The sequence below is a fragment of the Arctopsyche grandis genome, chromosome 7, assembly GCF_051622035.1.
Source record: "Arctopsyche grandis isolate Sample6627 chromosome 7, ASM5162203v2, whole genome shotgun sequence".
NCBI lineage: Eukaryota > Metazoa > Arthropoda > Insecta > Trichoptera > Hydropsychidae > Arctopsyche > Arctopsyche grandis.
Genome location: NC_135361.1, coordinates 17,736,716 through 17,761,379, shown reverse-complemented (window position 1 = coordinate 17,761,379; position 24,664 = coordinate 17,736,716). Strand labels below are relative to the sequence as shown.

Genomic DNA, 24,664 nt, shown 5'->3' with positions numbered 1-24,664 from the left:
CCATGAATGAGATTTCAGTAACGTATGATTCAGTAAGCGATCTCGCACACGTTACTGAAATCTCGATCATGGAACATCTGGTACCTGAAAATTCCTCAGCGGTTGCGTTGAAACTAAGTATCGAGAGGTCGCCGGGTTTGATCCCGTGAGCTGACCTTGATTGAAAATAATTTATTCCGAGTATAATCTTTAATGTTTCTGGTCAGACTTGGATATTTGTGATTCCAATTGGATCGTTTCTTATCAGAGTTTTCCAATTTATCTGATTTCATTGTTAAAGCGATTCCTCCATCAAATTGATAAAAACCATTCTACTCTCTATGTCACCACTCTTTGAATGATTTCAAAAATCTTTTATCTATAACATTGTTTATACTTATTGCATAATTTATTTATTTATTTACATATTAGCCACAGTGACATTACAGAATACTCTAAAGGTCTGTTCATATTTAACAGCACTGCACGGCTTCAGCACTGCACGACTCCGTTTCAAATATGTCATTTTATTACATTTCTATTCATATCTACCTACACGTCGCGGTCACGTCACGCTTACAGCACTTTGGCCGAGTGCAAGGCAAAATCGGCTTACTTATACATTACAGGCCATGACGATACGGGCAATATTGCTTACGTCGTATTGTCGAGTATTTACAATATGAATGCATACACGTGCATTCGTAGCTACGCGTCAGAATACAAGTCAGCAAAAATGTTTCGGCGTTTATCGAACGAAAAATTATGTATAATCGCGTTGTTGTTGGAAGAAGAAGCTCAAGAAGGCAATAAAAAAGCACGGAGGCGTTTCGGTTTTTATATTAATGTATAAGTAAGCCGATTTTGCCTTGCACTCGGCCAAAGTGCTGTAAGCGTGACGTGATCGCGACGTGTAGGTAGATATGAATAGAAATGTAATAAAATGACATATTTGAAACGGAGTCGTGCAGTGTTGAAGCCGTGCAGTGCTGTTAAGTATGAACAGACCTTAATGTGCGCGCGCAGAATACGGGAGGAAAAGTCTGTTCCTCTTTTTCCTGTTGTATCCTGCTCGTATGTACCGTTTACCATGCACCCTTTTTTTATCTTTCGATTTTCGATCTTTGCCTTCCGATATTTGCGTTTTCCGGCATTTCACATTCCGGCCCGTCACGGAGACCGGAGATTGACTCACCGTATCCCTGGGGTTCGATCGAACCCAGGTTAAGAACCAGTGCCGGTTTTAGGGGGGGGCTGGGTCGGGCGGCGCCCAAGGGCGTCGAGTAAGTTGGGCGCCACTCCATGCACCGAAGGCGCTTTAAAATTTAAAATTAGGGCGCCAAAGACCCTAAAAATTTTTAGATTAGAATGCCAAAGTCGAAACTTAAATTGATTTTTTGAAATTGAAACTTGTCTCCGGTCTACAATGTCACAAAATAATTTGTCACAATTTTCTAGGGGCGCTTAGAAAAAATTACCCGAGGGCGCCATAGGGTGTAAGACCGGCTCTGTTAAGAACCACTGCCCTATATGTATGTCTGGTCACAGTGACGCGTTAGATTATTCTGTAATGTCACTGTGGCTAATATGTAAATAAATAAATAAATTATGCAATAAGTATAAAAAATGCCTCCGGATAATGGAAAAGGTAAAATACGCTTATCGGTTTCCAATTAGAATCTTTTAAAATAATATTTGGTGACATGTGAAGAGTTGCAGAGTGTGCTATGTCGGGTGAGGAGTGAGGGGTGACGGGTGACGAGGCGACGTCAGCTACGACTGTCAGGTGCAGGTGTCAGTGAGAAGCGAGCGGGTGAGCGCGAAGGTCGCATTCGTCCCGGACGTCCGGTCGCAGGTTAGTCAGGGTCTAGTCTACCCCTAAATTGTAAAGTGCAAATTTCCAATCGAGCGAGATGTTCAGCTGGCTGAACAAGGCGCCGCCACCGCCCGAGAGCATCGGCAACGTGATCGAAGGGCTGAAGCGCATCTACAAGCACAAGTTGCTGCCTCTGGAGACACACTACCAGTTCCACGACTACCACTCGCCGCAGCTGGAGGACCCCGACTTCGACGCCAAGCCCATGATCCTGCTGGTCGGCCAGTACTCCACGGGCAAGACCTCCTTCATCAAGTACCTGCTGGAGCGCGACTTCCCCGGCATCCGCATCGGCCCCGAACCCACCACCGACCGCTTCATCGCCGTCATGTACGACGACAAGGAGGGCATCATCCCCGGCAACGCGCTCGTCGTCGACCCCAACAAGCAGTTCCGGCCCCTCAGCAAGTTCGGCAACGCCTTCCTCAACCGCTTCCAGTGCTCCACACTCAACTCGCCAGTGCTGCACGGCATCTCCATCGTCGACACGCCCGGCATCCTCTCCGGCGAGAAGCAGCGCGTGGACCGCGGCTACGACTTCACCGGAGTGCTCGAGTGGTTCGCGGAGCGCGTCGACCGCATCATCCTGCTGTTCGACGCCCACAAGCTGGACATCTCGGACGAGTTCCGGCGCTCCATCGAAGCCCTGCGCGGCCACGACGACAAGATCCGCATCGTGCTCAACAAGGCCGACATGGTCGACCACCAGCAGTTGATGCGCGTGTACGGCGCGCTCATGTGGTCTCTGGGCAAAGTGCTGCAGACCCCCGAGGTGGCCCGAGTCTACATCGGCTCCTTCTGGGACGAGCCGCTGCGCTACGACGTCAACCGCCGCCTCTTCGAGGACGAAGAGCACGACCTGTTCAAGGACATGCAGAGTTTGCCCCGCAACGCCGCCCTCCGCAAGCTGAACGATCTGATCAAGCGGGCGAGGCTCGCCAAAGTCCACGCTTACATTATCAACGAGCTGCGCAAAGACATGCCGTCGATCTTCGGCAAGGAAACCAAGAAGAAGGAGCTGATCAAGAAGCTCGGCGAGATCTACGACCGTATCCAAAGGGACCATCAGATTTCTCCCGGCGATTTTCCCGAGATCAAGAAGATGCAGGAGGTTCTGTTGAATCAAGACTTTTCCAAGTTCAATCCGTTGAAGCCGCGGCTGCTCGAGGTGGTCGACAAGATGCTGTCGGAGGATATAGCCCATCTCATGAATATGATTCCTCAGGAAGAGGTGTACTTATCGCCCGACTCGAACATTAAAGGTATTTAAATTTATGATTCATATTTATTTCAACGAGTAATATGCTAGCACAGGAGTGCTCCAATTAAATTATTTAAAAAAAAATACTACGAAATTAATGTAACTTTTACTATCTCTGTATTAATGCTCTACTTCATGTGATAGTATTTCTTGGAAAAACTTTAAATACACGAGCACTCAAAGTACAATAAAATTTTACGGCGAAATATATAATAATTTTTTTGCTAAATTGCATTCTTGGAAGACCAGATATTCACATTTCTCTAAAATCTATGTAAACGAGTATTTTTGTGCATTCGCACTGAGGTAAGTAAAGTTTCACATGATGAAGTATAAATTTTATTAATAGAGAAAAAATTCGAATCGACTACATTTTCGTGATCAATTTGTCACAATTAATCATGTGACAGAGTTATAATAAAAAAACACAGAGACATATTCTCTCCTCGGTTTTTTTTTTATGGCTATCTATCTATTGAACCTTTACAAATTGTATCTTATAATTGAACGAGAAGACCTTCATTTGAATTGTATTCGATTTTATTATTACACAATAGTCAAAAAGGAAACGATGAACTAAATAGTTGAATCTCATGGACGTGTCTCTACAAAAAAGATCCAACCCACATGAGCCGTATTATAACTACATCAACGCCGTGAGTCGTTTCATACACAAAGTAGAAGCAAATTTGTCAAAATTAAAAATTATTATAACCATCAGTATAGAAAATAGAGCACATGCTTTAGTGCAGGGCTGCCCAACCAGTCGATCTACCTGAAAATATCTGAAACACAATTGAAAAATTCGTTGTGTTGATGTATTAGAATAGATGTACGTATGTAGCATAAATACACAATCCTAATAAATGCGGCACAATAATTGATGTCTTATTTTGGCTCTTCATACGTATTTGGCTGAATCCGCATTTTCTGATATGAACATTATAAAATCAGACGGTTCCACGACGAAACGTCCACTACAAGCTGTTAACGCGACATAATGCTCCCAGGCAAAATGATTAAGTGACGTAATGTACGTACACAAAACATTCATATGTTCAAAAACAATTTTTTAACGAAAAAAACGTAAAATAATTCAATTAAGCGTATGATGACGACGATTTATACACGTCCTTTGACATATTAACCCTTTAAATGCTGACCAACGCCAATCGGCGTTTTGCCAACAAATCCATGGGTCTGAAAAACGTCGATAGGCGTTGTATTTTGAGCATGTACAAAGTAAACAAGAATACTACTCGCTAACCCTTTTCAGGTAGCATTGAAAAAAAAAGCATTGAACATGGGTCGTGTAATCTGTGTTTATAAAGAGTGGCTTACACCGGAATTACTAAATTTAAAGTATTGCTCGTTATAATCATTTTTGTCAAAGGTTTTACTCGGTTTCACTTCGCCAATCGTTACAGTACCAATTGTAAATTCTTTTCACAATCAACAGAATTACATATATTAGAGTATTTTCAATGTACGTCTGTTCTTGAGCATTATGTTGCATTATCATTTTGTCGTGGACGTTGTGTCGTTAGACAATTTGGCCGTAGACGTTTCGTCGTGACATCAAATCAGACATACAAAATTTTTCTAGTGATTTATGTATATTAACATCTTGACCGATGTTCACAGTCACCTCTATCATAGTACAAACCCCACTATGAAAATATTGATAAATCTGGGCATATTTAATTTAATGTAGTATTTACTATGTTGCATATTTCATTTAATGTAGACAGCCATACGCCATCCACTGCTGGATGAAGGCGTCTCCAACATGCTTCTATTCGTCTCTATTTTGGGCCTTACTTAACCATCTCATCCCACACATTTTTCTGATTTCATCCACCCATCTCCCTGTAGCCTTCTTTGCATCCCTTTAAATTCTCTCGGGTACCATTTGAGCACTTCTTTCATCCATCTATCGTCTGTTCTTCTAGCTACGTGGCTCGCCCATTTCCATTTGAATCCCTTTACTCTCACCATTACATCAACCATCTTTGTCATACTTCTAACACACACATTCCGTGTTTTATCTCTCCTCGTTATGCCAAACATACAGCGTTCCACACTTCATTGAGTGCACTGGACCTAATGTCGTTCAATGTCCAAGTTTCGCACCCATACATAATCACTGACACATTGATTTTTATTTTTTTATACTGAAGTGTTCTATATTTGTAGACGACTTCTCCCCTGCATATTAGAATTTATTATATATAGGAAAAAGTAGATCGCAACTACAAAAAGGCTAGGCTGCCCTGCTATAGTAGCACTGAATAATGCACTATAGACAGTAATGAAGCTGATTCATATATTATACGGAATTTCCGTATACAGGTTTAAGTTCGTCGGTCCACAAATGAAATCTCCAACAATCGTCATTGTATTGCAGTTAGTCATCGTGTGTAATACATACACTTGTATCTGCTAATTGAACTGAAAAAGTAACTAAATAATTTTGCCTTAGTACGTTTAAATCGACTTGAATGTCTCTGAAACGTATCATAACTATAACTATAAAGATGTCACGAATATTATCAAACACCTTTACGTAACAACGTACGTACAAATGTACAAAAAAAGAGAGATTCTCCATCATTTATTTTGTAATGACATTGTACAATTATGTACATGCACGCCATTGTCGAAACTACATAAATACAGTATGTTTAACCGTCGGTGAATTTATGTGTATATGATATAATTAGTATTGACTGATGATTAGGACTTGTGTCGTCTCACTCAACAAGCTCCGACTTTCACGGTTGACAATTTCCATAATAGTCACACATTCCTTGCATCTGAGCTGTTCGTATTAAAGTCCAAATTATAACATTCTATAATATAATAACACATTATCATCGTCGCCTTCGTCAAATTGTTGACAATGGTTTGTTTGTACTATTTTGAAATTTGTAACTTGTGATATTCGACGCCGTACAACATTTTTGAAGTGATCTAGAATTTGATCGATTTGATGATATAATATAAAAAATAATTGTATATGTAAGTACGTATATCTTATCTTGTAGGTGCTTTTAGATAGTAGTAACTCGGTTATAAATTCAATGAAGCCGAAGAATTACAAGGTGTTAATAAAACAGCGAATTTCATTGAAAAGGGGTCGTCAATAAAATTTATGTGCTAATTGAAAATTTGCCGTTGTTTTCATATCGGAAGTTTTGCATGTGTTTAATGGAGTATTCTACATACTGTATATGCAGAGTTTGATTTGTTACTTTATCTATGTACGTAGTAACAATAGATGAAGTTTTATGATCATGTGAAAATTCAAACTCGAGATTTTGACTGATTCAAATTCAGAATCGATCACTGATCACGTTTTTATGATCTAGGAAAAATGTGTTTCAGTGTATTTTGCGGATTTTTGAACACTCGGTACTATCGAACTGAAACTTAGTATCGGTTACTGAAATTCTTACCAACATAACGTAAATTTTTAAATTGTTCTCTTTTAAGATGTTCTCTTTTTTTACGTTTCTGAATTCAATTATCTCCTAAACTGCTAACTAAACCGGACTGAAATTATTTTATATGTAATAGAAATTATAATCTTTATAACCTAATATTTTTACCTGAACCAGAATTAGTACTTTTACTTTAAAGAATCGAGATGTCTTTCTCAGAAACCTTTTGATTGATTGAACTGAAATTTCATATCTAGAAGTTTAAGCTTTATTACAAGTTATGTATAAAATTTGGTAAGCATCCGTCAACCGGAATTGGCAGTTTACTCTTGTTCGATTTTTCTTCCACTATTTTTTTCGACCCCTTAAACATGCATGTTCTTCACTTGAAACACGTTTAAAGGGTTTTTACGTTATTTACAATTACAATATTTCTGAAAATTATCGCTATATTGAACAGTGTTATACCTTTTTTTTTTACACTTCACAATCGGTACTTTAAGTGTAGTGCAAATATCAAAATTGATTATAATTCTCGGATAGCGTTTTCAAGTAAATGTAATGTGAAGTATAACTTCATATACCATTCATGAATATAAAAACATGTATAATAAAATGGTTAAAATTTTTGAACTATTTCTAATTAACAGGAGGAGCATTTGATGGAGTCCAGGATACGATATCACCGTTCGGTTACAAACGAGGGGAAGGAGTCGACGCTGGACATGGAGATCCTGATTGGATAATTACCAAAGAAAAGCCGCGATACGATGAGCTATTTGCGACGTTAGATCCGGTCGACAACAAAATCACTGGAAGAGGTGAGGACTTTTACTTCAATTTCACATTAAATGTTACACATTCGCTTAATATACCATCTCATAAAAAGTTTTGCATATTTTACTTTCATTCGCCGCGTATGTGTAACCCAGTTATTGGTTATTGACTTCTTTGCGAACGTTACAAACAAAAAAAGCGACAATTTAGTATTCACAGTCACAAAACTTGAACTTGAATGTATAAAAGAACGTAAAAAATATAGAGTTCCGATAAATAAATACTTATTGTTCGTCTCATTATTGCACTTTATGCAGATTTCGCGTATAAAATTTATAAATAACCTATTGTGAACTTTTTTAATCAACATTATCAATTATTCAATTGAATAATAACATTTATTCGACTTCTGATTTTCCCACTATCTTTGTAATTAAAATATTGCACACTAAAAGTTTTCAAATTAGTGAACGCCTCTTGTATTTATTAATCAGTTACACATTTTAGCGCTGATACACAATTATAACTATTTTTTTTATCTCGAAAGTCATTCAAATAGGATGATGATTACTAATTTACCGGGTTTTTTTTAATCATTATTCATTACTATTGAATTTAAAAAGTCAAAAATATGTAGTTCGCTGATACTGTTAATATCAATCAATTGACATTTAAGTCGTTTATGTGTGTTTTTCCACTATAAATAATATATTTCGACAAAATCCGCTATCATATCAAAGCGTTTGTGACTTATGGTTACTATCACACCCACTTGTTAAATAATATTAACACACCCAATGCTAATACGCACATATGTACATATGGATAATAAGTGCAGGCCTGCAAAACTCTTGAGGATTATATATGTATGTATTTGATAGACTAATCCATGATGTGTTATATTTATTTTTAATTTATCTATGTTTTTATTGTGTGTCTACAGCCGCTAAAGCCGAAATGGTCAAGTCGAAGTTACCCAACTCAGTGCTTAGTAAAATATGGAAGCTGTCCGATATCGACAACGATGGTCAGCTGGACGCCGATGAGTTTGCACTCGCAATGCATTTAATAAACGTCAAATTGGACGGTCACGATATCCCGACAGAGCTGCCCGTCCACTTGATGCCTCCGTCGAAAAGACCCACAGTGAAAGAAATGACATAGAAAAGTGTATATGTAAATTAAAATTTTATTTTTCACCAGGGTCATCGTGCTTCATCATTATAATAAAATTGGCCGAAATCTTTGGTTCAAATTTAATCAGCTTTATATAATTTTTATTTTCTTATTGCACTTTGTCTGCAATACAGTTGTTTTTTTATTGCAATATTATATATATACCTTGTTATATAATCGAAAGATGTATAATAGAGTTTAAAATTTTGTTGTTATGATTGTCGAAGTTGATCGGCTGAACAAATTTAGAATATTTCTCATTGTAATGTGTAGTATAAATGTGAAGAGAATAAGCACCCGTTGACCTCTATAACTTGTAATTTATAATTTAGCGTTTAAGTTGGAATGAAATTGAAAACGCTCGAAAAAAATCCAAAAGATTTGTTTTGCCGAACGACTTTGATGTACCTAAGATATAAACTTTATTAGATTAATTGACCGGCTCTTTTTATTGTATTAAATTAGGCTTTGAATTGTTTGGTTTACACTCACATATGATAATATTGTTACTATCCATTCTTTCGTGCATTTATTTCATATTTATATCTTGTTTTGCATTGTTTTTGTTTTCAAATCTATAATTTTCTTTTATTTTCGACTATAATATCAGCAAAATTTTTATTTTTGAATGTTAAGCGATCAGATTGAATGCGAAATTTAGACTGAATCCTAGTATATGTATATTATTACATATATTATTACGTGTAGCAAAATGGTATAAAATAACTTTTTGACTCAATTTTTCATATGAATCACTATTTGAATACCTTCAATTTAAATCTTTAACATATTCGTATATTTTGATATTGTATTTAATTTAAAACGATTCTGTTTTCTTATTGGTTTTTGTTTTTTTTTTTAAGAAATATGTGTAGCATCCTAAAATTCAATTGTGATAAATAAAATCATTAGAGGCAGATTGTAAAATAAATTAGGTGATAAAATTTTATATGATAATTTTAATATTGTGCCTAAATTTATATTTACGAGACTTTTGTTTCCTTTTGTAAAAATGTTATACATACTGTGAGAATTGAAATAAACACGTAGCTTAATTTTCTATGTTTATATGAAAAGATGAATATTAAAAATATTGTACGTAATAATATGATATATTTGTATTGACATTTAATGGCAAGTTATCGGTTCGAAGTGCAGATAATTTCTTAATGCGGTGGTTTTCGTATCTGTGAATAGAAGTTGAACGCTTTGTGATCTCAAGGCTCCACCGATGAACGATTCGATTAGCGTTGACGTTTTAGCTCAATCGTAATGTATAGGGTAAATAAGTTCAGTTCAAATGGGGTTTGTCTTCGTGTATGAAGAGAACTTTTCTTTGCTTTGCGAATAATTTCTTTGTGATATCACTATTCGGCGATTTGCTGGTACTTAATCGGTGATCTTATGATTTTCCATACCTGTTTTTATTTTCACTGTCGGTCTCAGCTTCAAAACGATTGCAAATTGGTAACTTCCTATGTGAGAGAATGTAGATGAATCTAACAATAGATCAGGGCCACTTGACATTTTGCATATAAATATATACAGTATGTTCACAAATATAGTATATTATATATCCGAGCATATGGTCCATCAAGTGCTAACCAACACTTGGCATATCCAAAAAATATATGTATTTTATTTCAATGTATTAAAAAAAAATGCAATTGTATGCACTTATATGTATTACTCTATGAGCAAAATTATTTTTAACATTGTAAAAATAGGTATTACTACAATATACATATGTATGTATGTATATACATATATATTTGAAACGATTAAATTATATAAATTTGCCGCATTATTTTTTCTTTTGTTGTAATTTATCCCCTTGATCACTTTGACGGTGAGTATCATTAGTGATTATTGGTTAATTCTTATATCCCATTCAGTGTCTCCTATTGCTAATGAGAGGAACACGGTCACTTAAAGCGTCGGATGCGCCCGCCTCAGGATGTTCCAGTTTTGGAAGATTATGAAGAATGATGTGCGGGTCATCTATCATATCCTGGATGTGTTACGTGTGTGTGTGCAGCTCAATTTATGTCTCCGCGACAACATCATAATACTTGTAAGTGGAAAGGTCGCATCTTTAATTTATGCTTTTGTAAATTATCCGCATGCCTTGTTTCATCATGTATGTAATACGACGCGATCGAATTGTATTACATTACAAAATGTTTGTTTTCTGTATACAGCGATCTATTTTCCTAATCATTTCAATGCTGTCAATTACAGAGGGCATGATTGAGTGAACTTGACATGTCTATCAGTATGCAGGTTGCATTTTATCATGGTTTTAATGCGTTAAGTGGATGTCCTCAATTAAACTTCACATTATAACAGATATGCATTCTCTTTCTGATTTTATTAATATTACATGGGGAATATTTAATGAGGAGAGTAGAAAGCAATAGAGGGCAGAAAGATTTTTAATATAAGATTCGCATATGATACGGCATTAATGGCCATCAATGTGGATGAAATGGCTGAACTACTTCGTAGAATAGAAATAGGGAAAGAGTAAACATCTGGGTCTAGACTCTAGAGATAAACAAAAATCCTATTTGTTGACAGATTCGAATCTCCCATTAAGTGCAATGCTTTAAAAGACTATGAAGAAGTTGAAGATTTTATCTATCTAGGTGTCTTGATCTCAAGAGGAGTAATTTAATCAGAAATCTGCAGAAGAATAGGAATGGCGAAAACAGAATTGATCAGTCTGATAAAGATATGGAAAAACCGCTCTATAATGAGCACGAAAATTTGTCTGGTGCGATCTCTCGTGATCCACATCGCATTGTATGGAGTCGATACATGGATACTTAAAAATAGGGAAAAAGACATGTTATATGTCCTCGAAATGCAAAACTGCAAGACGTACTAACATCACCACCCTCAAAAAGCTGCCAGTTTTAGAGAGACTCCACAACATGCAGGAAAAGGCGTCTTTCCTACTTCGACCATATTGTCAGGAAGAATGTTGAGATTCTAGAGAAGCTGGTAATCACTGGAACACTAGAGGAAAAGTGAGTGAGAGGACTATCTCCCATAAGATGGTCAGACAAATTAAAGAACTGACAGGATCGTCCCTAAACGCTGCTTTTAACTTGGCACAGAACCGAGAGGAGTGAAGGCGTATTGTCCACCGGATTCTAGATGATATCAATGACCACTACGCTCAGCATTGAGCAATCGAAGAAGAACATTTATTTACTTTATTTTATATTATATTAGGTTTTGCTTAATGTCCAAACATTTTATTATTAACCAAAACATCTGAACCTTACAATTTAAACATCATAAGGGCGAAAACACACAGAGTGGTATGGAACGTCATGTGTTCTTAGCTTCCCGCTATGACCGTAAGCAGTGGGTGTTCCTCAAACCGAATTCGGGTGTACTTGCACGTGCAGAACGCATGTATTTGAGAGGTCGCACGTGTATGCATATCCATATGCAACCGACAAGTTTCTCCTACATTTCTTCAAATACCAGATTCGCCGTAATCAATCACTGCCAAGCAAAGATAAAATATCACCGAACAAACTCCGGGGAGGTGATTTTTAGGACTGTATCATGTATATGGGCTAGGGGTGCTGCATTTTTTTGCATATTTAAAAGTGTATTTAGAAAAAACACGTACCACTCAATGTGTCTTCGCCCTAAGGGCGCGAACACACAGCGAGGGATATTAGTATAAACAATTCTATAGAATTTCAACGAGACCGCTCCAATGAATAGACGATCCTATGTATATACTGCACGATACCGCGTATACGACGCCGTATACGCGTGTTTTTTTTTTGTATGTTTAAATCTAAAAAAATATCCCACGTACAAGATACCGCACCCCTCGCTGTGTGTTCGCGCCCTTAATCTCATGTGTATTTACATGTGTACTACGTAGATACATGAGGTAGGTACATGTGTATCTCATGTGTCTACACATTTACATGTATACTGCGTAGAACCAATTTGTGAGTTCATAATAAGAAAACGAATGAATCTAATTAATTTTTTAATCGTTTCGTTTAGATTTAGAGCAGCAGTTCGAAATGGGATTTCAGGTCTGTAAATGTACACAATAAAACAAATATATGATATTCCCCATTTGTTTAATTTTTTTTAATTCATTGAAATTTTAGTATTGATTAAATTTTCTATCAATATTTTATGCAACATACATAGTATTTTTACATATGCTGTAGTTAAATTTGAAAAGAATAGGCGTTGTCGAATCAATGGATGTACGTACATTAACAATTGTTAATGTGGTCAGTTGTATGGAGGTTAGCCATTTGATCAGGCTATGAATGAGCAGTACAATCAAATCATTATACTTATTGTACAGTTATCCACCCAATCACTTGCCATATTTTATGCACTTGAAGTTGACAGGTCACATTTGAAGTATCGTACTACATGCATATGATACATATGTAATATTAAGTTTTTTTTTACATTTATATATAGTATATATATATATATATATATATATATATATATATATATATATATATATATATATATATATATATATATGTACAAATTATCTATAATTCGTTAACGATTCACTATGAATTCCCACATTCTTTTTCCCAGTCTACAGGAATGTATTTTTGACTAACTTCTTCAAACATCGATAGCATACATGGTGATTTACATGTTGGCATTTCCAACCGATGGGGCTCAGCCATGTAAGTGTTATTATAGAACAGCAACTGAAATTGTACAAGATACAATAATTTTACATTGCCATGCTATATGGCTTAATAATGAAATATCATTACTGACCTTCACTTCAAAGTCGACCATTTCTGGCAACTTGTGCAATTCAACAACGAGCGTCGCTCCATAATCAGGTAAAATTTCTTCTTTGAACGAAAGGGCTTTCAGAATATTAACTAACGTAAGATCGTGCGCTGAGTATACAAATAATTTTCTATTCGGTTTCAATTCATGGGATCGTTTATTTTTCATATTTTGAAGTATGTCTAATAGAAGAGGGCCTGTAATGAAGATAATTTGTAAGGCTAAGTGTTTTCAGAGAGTTCTCAGTACTCTCATACCAATTATTTACATGTAAGTATTTGCAAAGCTTTATATATAATAGATAACATTTTCTAGATGTAGTAGTTATTACAAAAATAAACATTTATTAAATGCCAATTTTAAATAGGTTTTTGAGCTCTTTTTCATATTATGCTGTAGATTAACATTAGAATAATATAATACTATGATTACTAACCAAATTAAATTAAATTGTAAAATAGAAAATGATCAGTAGATCAGTAGCTATTAAAATAGATATAAGATGTATTGTGAACATAATTTCGTAATAATAAAAAGCATTTAAAAATCAAAATACTAATTTTAAATTCATTGGTTAAGAATGTTATTTCGTAGTCACGATATGATATTTCATTATTATTTAAATATGAATTAAAGTATCAATTCAAAATTCAAAAAAGTAAATCAAGCACGTGCCTCCTTTCATGCGTATCATAAAATCGTCATATGTGATTTGTGATAAGGAAAATGCTGCAATCTTTTTAAGTCGATCATGATCCAAGGTGTCTGTCCATTCAGGAAGCTTCAAATCGTTTTGTTTTTGAATAATTAAACTGGTGTACAAATCTTCCACTATTCGTATACTATTTATGCTGTCTTTTGTATAAAGCGACATGTTTCCATATATATCTCTAAGAGAGTCGTTTAATTTTTGGTATTCTGAAGATTCCTGCATAGCTTTGAAATGTTTGTCATATTCGGAACATGGTTTTTTCATGGCTAACATCTAAAACATTATGGCATATGTTAGATTGATTAAATATATGGAATAGTGCAGTTGAATATTTAATATTAATTTATGTACAGGATCTAATTCTCTCGGCAACGAATTAACCGGTATTGGCTGCCAGGCAATATTAGAGTTCCACGTTTGCTTCGGCGTTGGTGGATATAAACCAGCCAAAAATGTATAAGCGCTCATCAGCGTCCTTGATTTGGCACTGCTTTTGATATATATATCATTATCATCATAATCGTCAGGTAAGTATCCCGAGTATCTCTTGCGCATAGTAACTCCCAAATTGTAAAGCTGCTGTTTTCCCAACTGATAATATAAAAAATTGGTAACAACACATAAATATAAATACGAAATAAATAAATGTCTTAATATGTAGGTACATATATGATATTTTTTTAATCGACTAACATTTGTAAGTGCGCCTAAACCACCAGGCCACTCGTAATTCTTATAAGGATCAGCTGTGTAACTTCTAGTAGGATTTCTTGCACCATGTCTATATATCTGTAAATTAATAATAACACTAATTAATATACATCTTATCAATATAATTATTTGACATATTATGTAATGTAAAACTTAATACACATTATGTACAAGTATATGTATCAAGATTTGCACTAGTTCTGGGACGCATTTTCTCCTTTTAAAAAAAGTCTCCAAAAATTTACTCAAAATATGCGCATACATACATACATATAAGATATTTTCAATTATTGGTGATTAACATATGGAGTTCTGGTTTCATATACATTTAAAATAACCCTAATTAGTAATTATTAATACACTTGTGAAGAGTCTCGGTGATTGCAAAAAGATGTCTATATCCTTCAGGTATAAACACAAATTACCTAAACAATAATCTGCTTTACATAGATCGTCGATTGTAGAGAACCTTTAGTTAATATTGTGTATAAAATGTATTGTGAGCATTTATAAGAATTGTAAATAGGTTTTTGAGCTCTTTTTCCTATTATTCTGTACATTAAAGTAAGATAACACTTGAATAAATAAAATAAAAAAATAGAAAATGATCAGTAGATCAGTAGCTATTAAAATAGATATATGTAATATGTGTTGTTAATATAATTTAGTAATAATAAAAAGTATTTAAAAATCAAATACATTTAAAATCTACCCAATAAAATGATCACAGCTAATTTTTTATAATAATATAATTATAATTATGAGAATCATTTCGAGATGTATCACACGATTATGAATGAATGCTTTAAACGCCTTGAATTTAAATTCATACTTTATTACATATGAAATACAATAGTTAATTTTTTTTTTAAATACTTGGCAGCGGTGCTGGTATTTTGAGCCCCCCTAAAAAAGCCTGGCTACGAATGATTGAAATAAGCTTCTGTGAGGTTGAATACACTATAATATTATATAAATTATTCTGAATTATAATTTAAATTCTCCTAAAGTCAAAATTATGCATTTTATTAAATGTGCTATTTGCAATAGAGTGCTTATTAAAATTCATTGTGTACGCTTTATTTATATAAAGATAGACATATCGATTAATCATGTATACACATGATTAATCTAGAAAAGTTTAAGTTACTTACAATGTTTGCTAGTCGTAAGGTTTTAACATCTTCGTTAATAACCGCTGCATTATTTCCTCCGAATAAAAAAAAAGCCACCAAACATATAAAAACTGTCACTGCTACAGTGGTTATTGAAAGCATTATTCTATTTGCATTAAAGCACCTCCGAAAACCTGTTACTCGCTCAGATTGTTGCCATGTATTGTTTCTGTCGTTGTACTCAAAATTCATATCCGTATTCTGAAACATTATAAAGATCATTTTGAATGCTGGATATAAATATGTACATATGTACATGCATACATGTACACATTATATTTTCAATTCAAAACCATCAAATTGATATACTACGACATTAAATTAAACTATTGACTTGAACATGTTTTGAAAAAGTTCCGTTTCTCACTTTTACATTTAAATTTCACCCGCTTGAACAATGTTGGTCAATTCAAACTAATATAACGTCAACTATCTACATAGTAAATGAATGTTTGTTTGTTTGTATGTACATACATATATTTGTCCACTATACAAAGCCACAGTTTTCAGCTCAGGATCACTAAATTTGGAATACTAACTCAGAGTACCCAAACTAAATCGGTTGCACAAGGCCTCAAAGGACTCTTATACTATAGCCAGCAGAATAGCTCGGTCGTTAAGCTTCTGCTTAGCACTGAGAGGCGCCGGGTTCAATCCCATGAGCTGACCTCGATTGAAAAGAATTTATTCTGAGTATATTATCTGTAGTGCTGCTGGTCAGACTTGGATATTTGTGACTCCAGGTCAATCGTTTCATATCAGAGTTTGCCAATTTTTCTGATTTCATTGTTGAAACGGTTCCCGATTAAATTGGCTAAAAAACCTCTCTACCTACTATGTCACCACTATTTGAGTATGATTAATGTACAATAAAATGTATGTACAATTCATAGATGTCTCGTTAATTACGAGTTTTCAGTGTCTCGTAGTTCAGCGACTTGTAATTAAAATGCTGCATTGTTTGTAATTGGCCAGGAAGGCGCATTGGGGTTACCTGTAAGGCTTTCCTGGTATATATGTAAATAAAATTAACATGATACTCAGCGCACATGATATATGTATATTAAATATTAAATATGTTGATAATAAATAAATAAACTTTTTTATCACATATATGTATATGTACTTATGTATATAAATAAAATTAATAAATTAAATAAATGAAGATGATAAATAATGATTCCTCTTAAAACTATTCGGAGCACGGGTTGGATCTGGAGCAATTACTTAGGTGTCGGAGCGGAGCAACTCAAAATGGTTGTTCCAGATCTCTGAAGGATATATTTATATTATAAGTTTCATTAGTACTTGCACTCATTAGCTTCTTAATCAGTGGTTCCCAAACGTATTATGCCCGTGGACCTTTTCTTAATGCAATAACCTGACCATGAACCCCCGAGTGAAATAACTACATACATAACTGCATAATAGAAAAATTTAATTTTGATGTCTTGAATGGTAAATGGTGATTTAAATATAAAATATAAATAAATCTTTCTGATAATTATAATAGTATTTATTAAAATTATAACTTTAAAATACAAAAACACACTATTATTTTTTCAATGAGATGGGTGAACCTGATGGGATAATATGAGATTGTTTATGTTTGTGAGTAACATTCGTAAGTATCTGATTTCCAGTCTGTTTCTTTTTTTCGTGATGAGATTCATAACTCCACTAAATCCACGTTCTACTAAATATGAAGATGGGAAAGCAATCAACAGCTTCTGTACAGTGACCCATAATGCAGAATATAAAATTGGTATCTATTTGTGTAACCAGAATTTGTGGTATCCTTGTTCAAATAATGGTTTCAGCTCCTCGTTTGTGGATAATTCAATAAATTTCTCCTGTATTAGTATGGATTCATCTGAGTTTGTGGGTCTACTTGCAAAAGGGTTCAACGTCCAATCTGGGATAACCAAGTGAAGAATGTCCTCAAATCTTTGGCTGAGGTCAGAATAAAGAGCCATTAGGTGTTGACAATAAGCAAGCAAATCTTCATCTCGTTTTTGCAATTTTAAAAGATTTGTAAACAGAGCATTCCTTTCTTCCCAAGGTTTGTTTGTATAGAAAAATTTTACAATCTCATATATTACAATTTTAGTTTCGATTAAATTTAATTGACCAACTTATAGCTTCAAATTGGTTTTGTTATATATGGCAAATAAACTATGTCAATTTTTCCTTTCATTGCCTTTACATTCAAGAAATTCCGGACCCCCGACGTTGTCCACGCACCCCTAAATTATTTTAATTTGCCACAGGCCCCCTCAGTGGTCACAAGGACCCCTGGGGGTCCACAGGAACCACTTTGGGAACTGTGAGCAGATAAAAGCTGCGATTGTTTATCGTGATCACTTAATTTACTAAGCATTTAAATATTGACCCTAGATTTACATACATTTATAGGAATACATTTATAATATAAACAATGATTGTATTTTATGCCAACATCGCTAGATTATTTTTAAATATTTATATTACATATACATAAAGTGACCATACGTCCTGTTTTGAACGGGACTGTCAAGATTTTAGGTAGCCTGTCCCGTTGTCCCCAAGCACAGTTTCGGGACGTCGAAATGTCCCGTTTTCAAAAAGAGAGTATATTTATTGAATTATATATATATATATATATATATATATATATATATATATATATATATATATATATATATATACGTATAATTATTGAATACATTTTATGCCTGCCTGGAACTAATGCACCCGTAGAAAGAGTCTTTTCACAGATGAACAAGTTGTGGACGACCGAAAAAAAGCAATTGCAAGTCTCAGTTCTTAAAGCGATGTTGTTAATTAAAATCAATTTTAAGAATTTCATTCTTATTTAAAAGCAAACCCAGTAATACTTAAGAAAATTTGTTCATCAGAAAAATATAAAACAACATAATTTTTTTATATTTTTATTATTCATTCCTGTTCTTTTCTTTTCTTCATCAAAATTCCTGTTCTTTTTATTAATAAATAAAAACTATGAAAAAATACGCGTTTTTTTTAATACACATACTATTACGTAAAAATTGGTAGATGTCCCGTTTTGAGGACAAAAATAAATGGTCACATTACATAAATATATAACATGTTTAAATACATATATTATTTTGTTTGTGCTAGAGTTAAATAGCTTTCAAAAAATTTGAAGCCATGATAATTACGTTATGCTGGACAAATACATAATTATAATAAGAGCAACGTCTTCGAAAATGACATTCCTTCACAAGAATGTTAAGTATGCAAAGTTGCAGACTGTTGAATATGTTAATTACAATGAATGAATGTGGTCCTTTGTGCACGTGTTGGAACTGATAAGTGACCTGGTACGTCAGCAAGTTTCCCGTATTGTGAGGCACATGACAGCCAGCCAGCGGATCAGTTATGTACTAGTAGCAGTGACCAGGTGAAACGGTCAGCTCACCTGTGTTAACCGGCTCGACACTCCCTAGTTCTCTAAGAGAATGTTCAATCGGCGAGTGAATGTTTGGAACACATTTATCGTAGTGGAGAGGGCAAACGCACATCGTGTAATCATTAAAATTGTTGACCTCTCATTTTAGCGTTAATTGTAGCTTATCTTAACGATGTTACTACAACATCAAATGAAAATAAATGTAGATATACAAACATATATTCGCCAGCTCTAAAAGTTGAGGCAGGTCTTATAAAAGTTGAATTTAAAAGAAATGTACAATTACTTGTTTGACTCAACTAGAACTAACTACTCGTGCCACGAAAACAATAACTTACACACAAAATACATATTTTTAGACGTATTGTGTTCCTTCGTTAATAGAATGATTTCCATTGATAAAAATATGTATACATGTATGTATACTACTATCAGTTTATTTTATTCAATTATTTCATTCAAAGTAAGGTCAAAGTTAACGAATAGTCAATTATATATATATATATATATATACATACATATATGTATATGCGGTCTCCGTGACGGGCCCGAATGTGAAACGTCCGAAAACGCAAATATCGGAAGGCAAAGATCAAAAATCGAAAGATCTTAAGTCGAAAGATCAAAAAAAAAAGGCTGCATGGTAAACGGTACATACTCACTTAATTTGCGGAGCAGGATACAACAGGAACAAAAGAAACAGGCTTTTCCTCCCGTATTAATGTGCGCGCGCAGAATACGGGAGGAAAATCCTGTTCCTTTTGTTCCTGTTGTATCCTGCTCGCGCAAATTAAGTGAGTATGTACCGTTTACCATGCACCCTTTTTTTTTGATCTTTCGATTTTCGATCTTTCCAATGCCGGTTTTTTTGGGGGGCTGGGTCGGGCAGTGCCCGAGGGCGCCAAATAAGTTAAGGCGCCGCTCGATGCGCCAAAAGCGGTTTAAAATTAAAATTAGAGCGCCAAAGGCTCTACATTTGTACTCGGCAAATTCTATTCAAACAATCTACTGGAAAAAGCCAATCTTCAAATTAAGCTCACCGCGAATTCAAAATCTGATATTATTAGCAATGAACTTATCAATTTAAAAGCCTTTCACTCATTGTATTAAATTTTATAAAACAGCACAATTTACAAGAATTATATCCAAACATTTGGGTTTCTATGCTTTTGCTGACACTGCCTGAAACTGTAGCAAGGTCCCAAGGCCGGGAAAAGGGAATATGGTAATCCAGTTTTTTATAATTTTTTTCAAAGGATGCTTAGAAAAAATTGCCCGAGGGCGCCATTGGGTGTAAGGCCGGCACTGATCTTTGCCTTCCGATATTTGCGTTTTCGGGCGTTTCACATTCGGGCCCCTGAGGTAGACTAATATATAAATATGTACATACATATAAGCACTAAAAATACGATCCAAATTGTAAATTAATTTTATATAACCATAAGATATTTAAAGATTGAGGAGAAAGTTTGAATATTTAAGACGTTGTCATTAAATATTAATATAATGTGATGATGAATATCTAAAACATGTTTTCATTGAAAATTGTTACATGAATTTTGTAACCATAAAGCACATTTCAGCTTATTTAGTTTATTTTTCTGTTTTAGAGTTAAAATATGGATCCATTCTTGTTATTATTCGCATGAATAATAATTTAAAATTGAATAAATTAAAGAGAAATTTAACAAATATGCACCTTTTTTAATGCTGTTCATCCAATTATGTACATAGGTGTGTAGATTCACTGGTGACTCAACCACTTAATAAATTATGATCTATTTTGAATATTGGAATCTATAATTTCACCATATGTACATGTATGCACATATTATAATGAATATATGTATGTATGCATGTGCATATCAATATCTATATCTACCGACGAAGTCGACAATAATATACTTTTATTTACCTACTAAATACGTTTTCGAAGATCGAATGCAAGACATATTGTATTTCTTTATTATGATACTTTAGGTATTGTAAATTTATCTAACAATCATTTTCTCGTTTCTATATTACATATATTTATAGTAGTTATCTAATATTTATTATCATAAATTCTCAAAGTCTTTAAACTGATCACCAATGCTCAAAAATATATCTATTCATAAGTAATATGTATGTACATATGTGTGTATATATTATGTTTTTAAATTAAAAATAAACTATAAATCGTTGTATCTTTGTTCATTACTAGTGTTTTTACCCGGCTTCGCTCGGAATTTGTAATATAAACAGCTTAAACATGGCAACACAATCAATATTAAACATTTATTTGTTTTTTTATTAAATTTATTTGAATCTAAAAAAAATTATATTCAACGATGTCGATATCATCGTCATAGAAACTTTGATTTGTTTTCAATGTTACCAACAAACCTTACATAGTTACAAAGTCTCTTTCGAAATTATATATAGTATTATATAAATCATACCAAGAAATATAATATTGGATGTAACTGAACGGGTAACGAAAATTTGCAACGTTAAAACATTGTACAAAACTAAAAAGGGAAGACAGTAAAACGTCCTATTCTCTTCCTCCTTCTTGGGATTTCCTCACAAACTTAACCTGTTTCTTACATGGTGTATACATACTTTGATTTTTCCTAAGAAAAATATACTTCTGTAGCATTTTTTTTTCAATATTTAATAATTAAAAAAACTGTTTTAACAATTTTATGTAATAGTTGCAATAATGTTATCAATATTTTCCTTTATGTAGATTTTCACATTTTATTGTCAGCAGTTGAGGGATTCCAGTTTACAAATCCGACTAATTTTTCGGAAAGATTCCAAAACTTTTCAGCAGTCTCCAGATTAAGAGCCTCCTTTGCCGCTTCAACTGCGACACAATCTCTGCAAAATGATAAAATTATTTAATATTTTACTCGAATTATGAAAATAGTTTTATGAAAATATTACATACTTATAATATAAACCATTTTCTTCGGCGCACTTTTCGTCCACAGCACAATAAATGGTAGTTTGAGCACCCATTTCTGGTGTTTTCATGAACCATCGAAATGGTTTCAATATTAGCTGAATGATTGGATGAGAAGTCGCAAAATGGCGTCCAAGTTCAGTGCTTATTACTCCAGGATGCAAGGAGTACACATTGACACCATCAATATTATTTTCCTTAAAATTTTCATATCAAAAATAATAATAATTGATATTAGATAAATTGAATATCTAATAGCAATCATGTATGCGTCAATACCATTTAAATTTAAGTAGAGCTTATAATTATTATATATATATACCTGAATTTTTTTAGCAAGTTCTTTAGTAAATAAAACGTTTGCTAATTTGCTCTGAGCGTACGCTTGAAATGGGCTATAATTCCTTTGTTCGAAGTGAATATCATTAAAATCTATGTATCCTCCTTAAAATATAACAATAAGTATATTGATCGTAATGTAAAATGCATTTTCATAGTTGATATATTCAATTTGATTTTTACTGATTACTTTCATGTGCTGTTGATGAAACATTGACAATTCTTGCGGGTTTTGAGTTAGCTATGCGTGGAAATAGTAACAGAGTTAGTAAGAAATGGGCTAAATGGTTTGTTCCTAATTGAATTTCAAATCCATCTTCAGTTTTCCCTTTGGGACACATCATAACACCGGCATTGTTGATTAGTAAATTTATTTTGGGTTCTGTATTTAAAATGTATTTAGCACATTCGCGGACAGATGACAATGATAGAAGGTCAAGCTTTACCACCACCAAGTCACCACAACCATCAATGTTTCCAGACGATTTTACAATGTCTTCTTTGGCAGAGTTAGCTTTGGTCAAATCCCGACATGCCATCAAAACTCGTGCGCCTAAAATATATAAACATTTCTGAGTATATACATACATTTATATTAATAAATAATAATAATGTACAAAAACCTCTCTTGTAGAAATCTAAAGCAGTTTCTTTTCCTATGCCTGTATTGCAACCTGTGATTACGGCAGTGATACCATCCAATCTCGCTAAGCTGTAGCATCTTCCACTAAACAGTGGCATTTTAATTTATGCAGTCTAAAACAACAAATTTTGAATGTAATTAATTCTTGATGTATAATTTAAAAAATATACTTGAAATATCCATCTGTGTTACAAGCTTAATAAAACGCTTGATCAATTTATAAATTAGCAATTAACTTGCATACATACATATATAATATATTTAGTTGATTAGTCAACCCTATACTAAATTAGATATAAGAGTTTTCTTATAAATACTTATTAACCTTTATTTGGTTATTAGTATTTATTCCAAGTATTGCCATAAATTAAATTGCAGGTAATTATTATTAATATATAAATTATCAAGTGAATAATATAACTTATAATATTAAGTGAAAATAAAATAATATATTCGTAGATGTTTATAAATTTAATATCCAATACTTCATAATATATACAATTAGATACTTATGTAAATTTGAAAATTTATAATCATTTTCAAATATCAATACAAAATATGACGTAGAGTTTATACCTTAAGCGATTGATGTTTGTTGAATGGTGCATGAATAATGTATTTATTTAAATTATCCAATTTAATGTTTTCTTCCAATATCTGAGATTGCTTTTGTAAATATGTAGTGAGATTGCTTTTGTAATATGTAAATATGTAGTAATTTTTAAAACAGTTTATTTTTCCTATGCATTCACAATAATGAATGATTTGAAGCAATGATTGTTATTTTCACCATACCATGATAGGAACTGCAGTTGAAAATACTCAATACCCATTTTTTTAATTGATATAATTGTGGGTCAAACGATAATGACACATACATAAACACACATACCGACTATGAGAAATTTTGAGTCAAAATCCAGTTTTCTCATGATTATAAAAGTTAATTTATTGTTAACAGGTACATATGCACTACATATGTAGATAAATTAAAAAAAACTTCATCTATTGTTACTACGTACATAGATAAAGTAAAAATAGCCACCTCAAATGCAATACATGTACATCTGATATACCGGTTATCCAAATTTGAAGTATTTTAATTTTGTTCGAATTAACCTTAAGTAAACTTACCTATATGAGAAACTCCGTTATCGAATGTGATTTGAATAAATTTTACACGATTGCCGAATGCGTAATAACGAAGAGGCTGCTTGCGACTGCCTGCCACCATAGAAGTAGAACAGTATTACGAACTTCGTCGTAGCTGTCGAAAATAGCGGTACTTTTTACAACACCGGAATGTTAACCAGTGATTCTTGAACATTTATTGTTTTCAATTTAAAACAATAACTTGAAATTTAAAAATTA

The 24,664-nt window shown here is 33.6% G+C and overlaps 3 protein-coding genes across 7 annotated transcripts; 1 reads left to right on the top strand and 2 right to left on the bottom strand.

Moving 5' to 3' along the window:
* Positions 1–1,694: 1,694 nt before the first annotated feature.
* On the top strand, positions 1,695–10,320 carry Past1 (putative achaete scute target 1). The gene is made up of 3 exons (XM_077434904.1): positions 1,695–3,117; positions 7,210–7,380; positions 8,280–10,320. Exons 1-3 carry the CDS (start codon positions 1,893–1,895, stop codon positions 8,498–8,500), a joined length of 1,617 nt encoding a protein of 538 aa, XP_077291030.1. The 5' UTR covers positions 1,695–1,892; the 3' UTR covers positions 8,501–10,320.
* A 2,534-nt stretch (positions 10,321–12,854) lies between these two features.
* LOC143914628 (prostatic acid phosphatase-like) lies at positions 12,855–21,120 on the bottom strand. Of its 4 annotated transcripts, none has more exons than XM_077434911.1 (8): positions 21,061–21,120; positions 15,908–16,129; positions 14,736–14,831; positions 14,394–14,633; positions 14,006–14,315; positions 13,313–13,527; positions 13,053–13,239; positions 12,855–12,990 (listed from the first exon to the last, which is right to left on the bottom strand). In XM_077434911.1, the coding sequence occupies exons 2-7, from the start codon at positions 16,118–16,120 to the stop codon at positions 13,093–13,095; spliced, it is 1,221 nt and encodes a 406-aa protein (XP_077291037.1). In that variant the 5' UTR covers positions 16,121–16,129; positions 21,061–21,120; the 3' UTR covers positions 12,855–12,990; positions 13,053–13,092. The 4 variants fall into 4 exon arrangements, with proteins under 4 accessions (XP_077291037.1, XP_077291036.1, XP_077291035.1 ...); XM_077434910.1 differs by lacking the exon at positions 21,061–21,120 and adding an exon at positions 19,371–19,482; XM_077434909.1 differs by lacking the exon at positions 21,061–21,120 and adding an exon at positions 19,270–19,427.
* LOC143914635 (retinol dehydrogenase 12-like) lies at positions 21,061–24,604 on the bottom strand. 2 transcript variants are annotated; one of them, XM_077434922.1, is made up of 6 exons: positions 24,428–24,604; positions 23,274–23,406; positions 22,841–23,203; positions 22,634–22,755; positions 22,297–22,508; positions 21,061–22,226 (listed from the first exon to the last, which is right to left on the bottom strand). In XM_077434922.1, the coding sequence occupies exons 2-6, from the start codon at positions 23,389–23,391 to the stop codon at positions 22,097–22,099; spliced, it is 945 nt and encodes a 314-aa protein (XP_077291048.1). In that variant the 5' UTR covers positions 23,392–23,406; positions 24,428–24,604; the 3' UTR covers positions 21,061–22,096. The 2 variants fall into 2 exon arrangements, with proteins under 2 accessions (XP_077291048.1, XP_077291049.1); XM_077434923.1 differs by having other exon boundaries at positions 22,634–22,752; positions 24,428–24,556.
* Positions 24,605–24,664: the final 60 nt, after the last annotated feature.

Excerpts from the sequence above, each read along its gene's own strand:
- Past1 (XM_077434904.1), top strand. The coding sequence starts at position 1,893 with ATGTTCAGCTGGCTGAACAAGGCGCCGCCACCGCCCGAGAGCATCGGC. Across the intron at positions 3,118-7,209 it reads GCCCGACTCGAACATTAAAG|GAGGAGCATTTGATGGAGTC; the intron begins GTATTTAAATTT and ends TCTAATTAACAG. Across the intron at positions 7,381-8,279 it reads CAACAAAATCACTGGAAGAG|CCGCTAAAGCCGAAATGGTC; the intron begins GTGAGGACTTTT and ends GTGTGTCTACAG.
- LOC143914628 (XM_077434911.1), bottom strand. The coding sequence starts at position 16,120 with ATGAATTTTGAGTACAACGACAGAAACAATACATGGCAACAATCTGAG. Across the intron at positions 14,832-15,907 it reads CCTTACGACTAGCAAACATT|ATATATAGACATGGTGCAAG; the intron begins GTAAGTAACTTA and ends ATTAATTTACAG. Across the intron at positions 14,316-14,393 it reads TGCCGAGAGAATTAGATCCT|ATGTTAGCCATGAAAAAACC; the intron begins GTACATAAATTA and ends ATAATGTTTTAG.
- LOC143914635 (XM_077434922.1), bottom strand. The coding sequence starts at position 23,391 with ATGCCACTGTTTAGTGGAAGATGCTACAGCTTAGCGAGATTGGATGGT. Across the intron at positions 22,756-22,840 it reads TTCATCAACAGCACATGAAA|GAGGATACATAGATTTTAAT; the intron begins GTAATCAGTAAA and ends TTATATTTTAAG. Across the intron at positions 22,509-22,633 it reads AACTTGCTAAAAAAATTCAG|GAAAATAATATTGATGGTGT; the intron begins GTATATATATAT and ends GAAAATTTTAAG.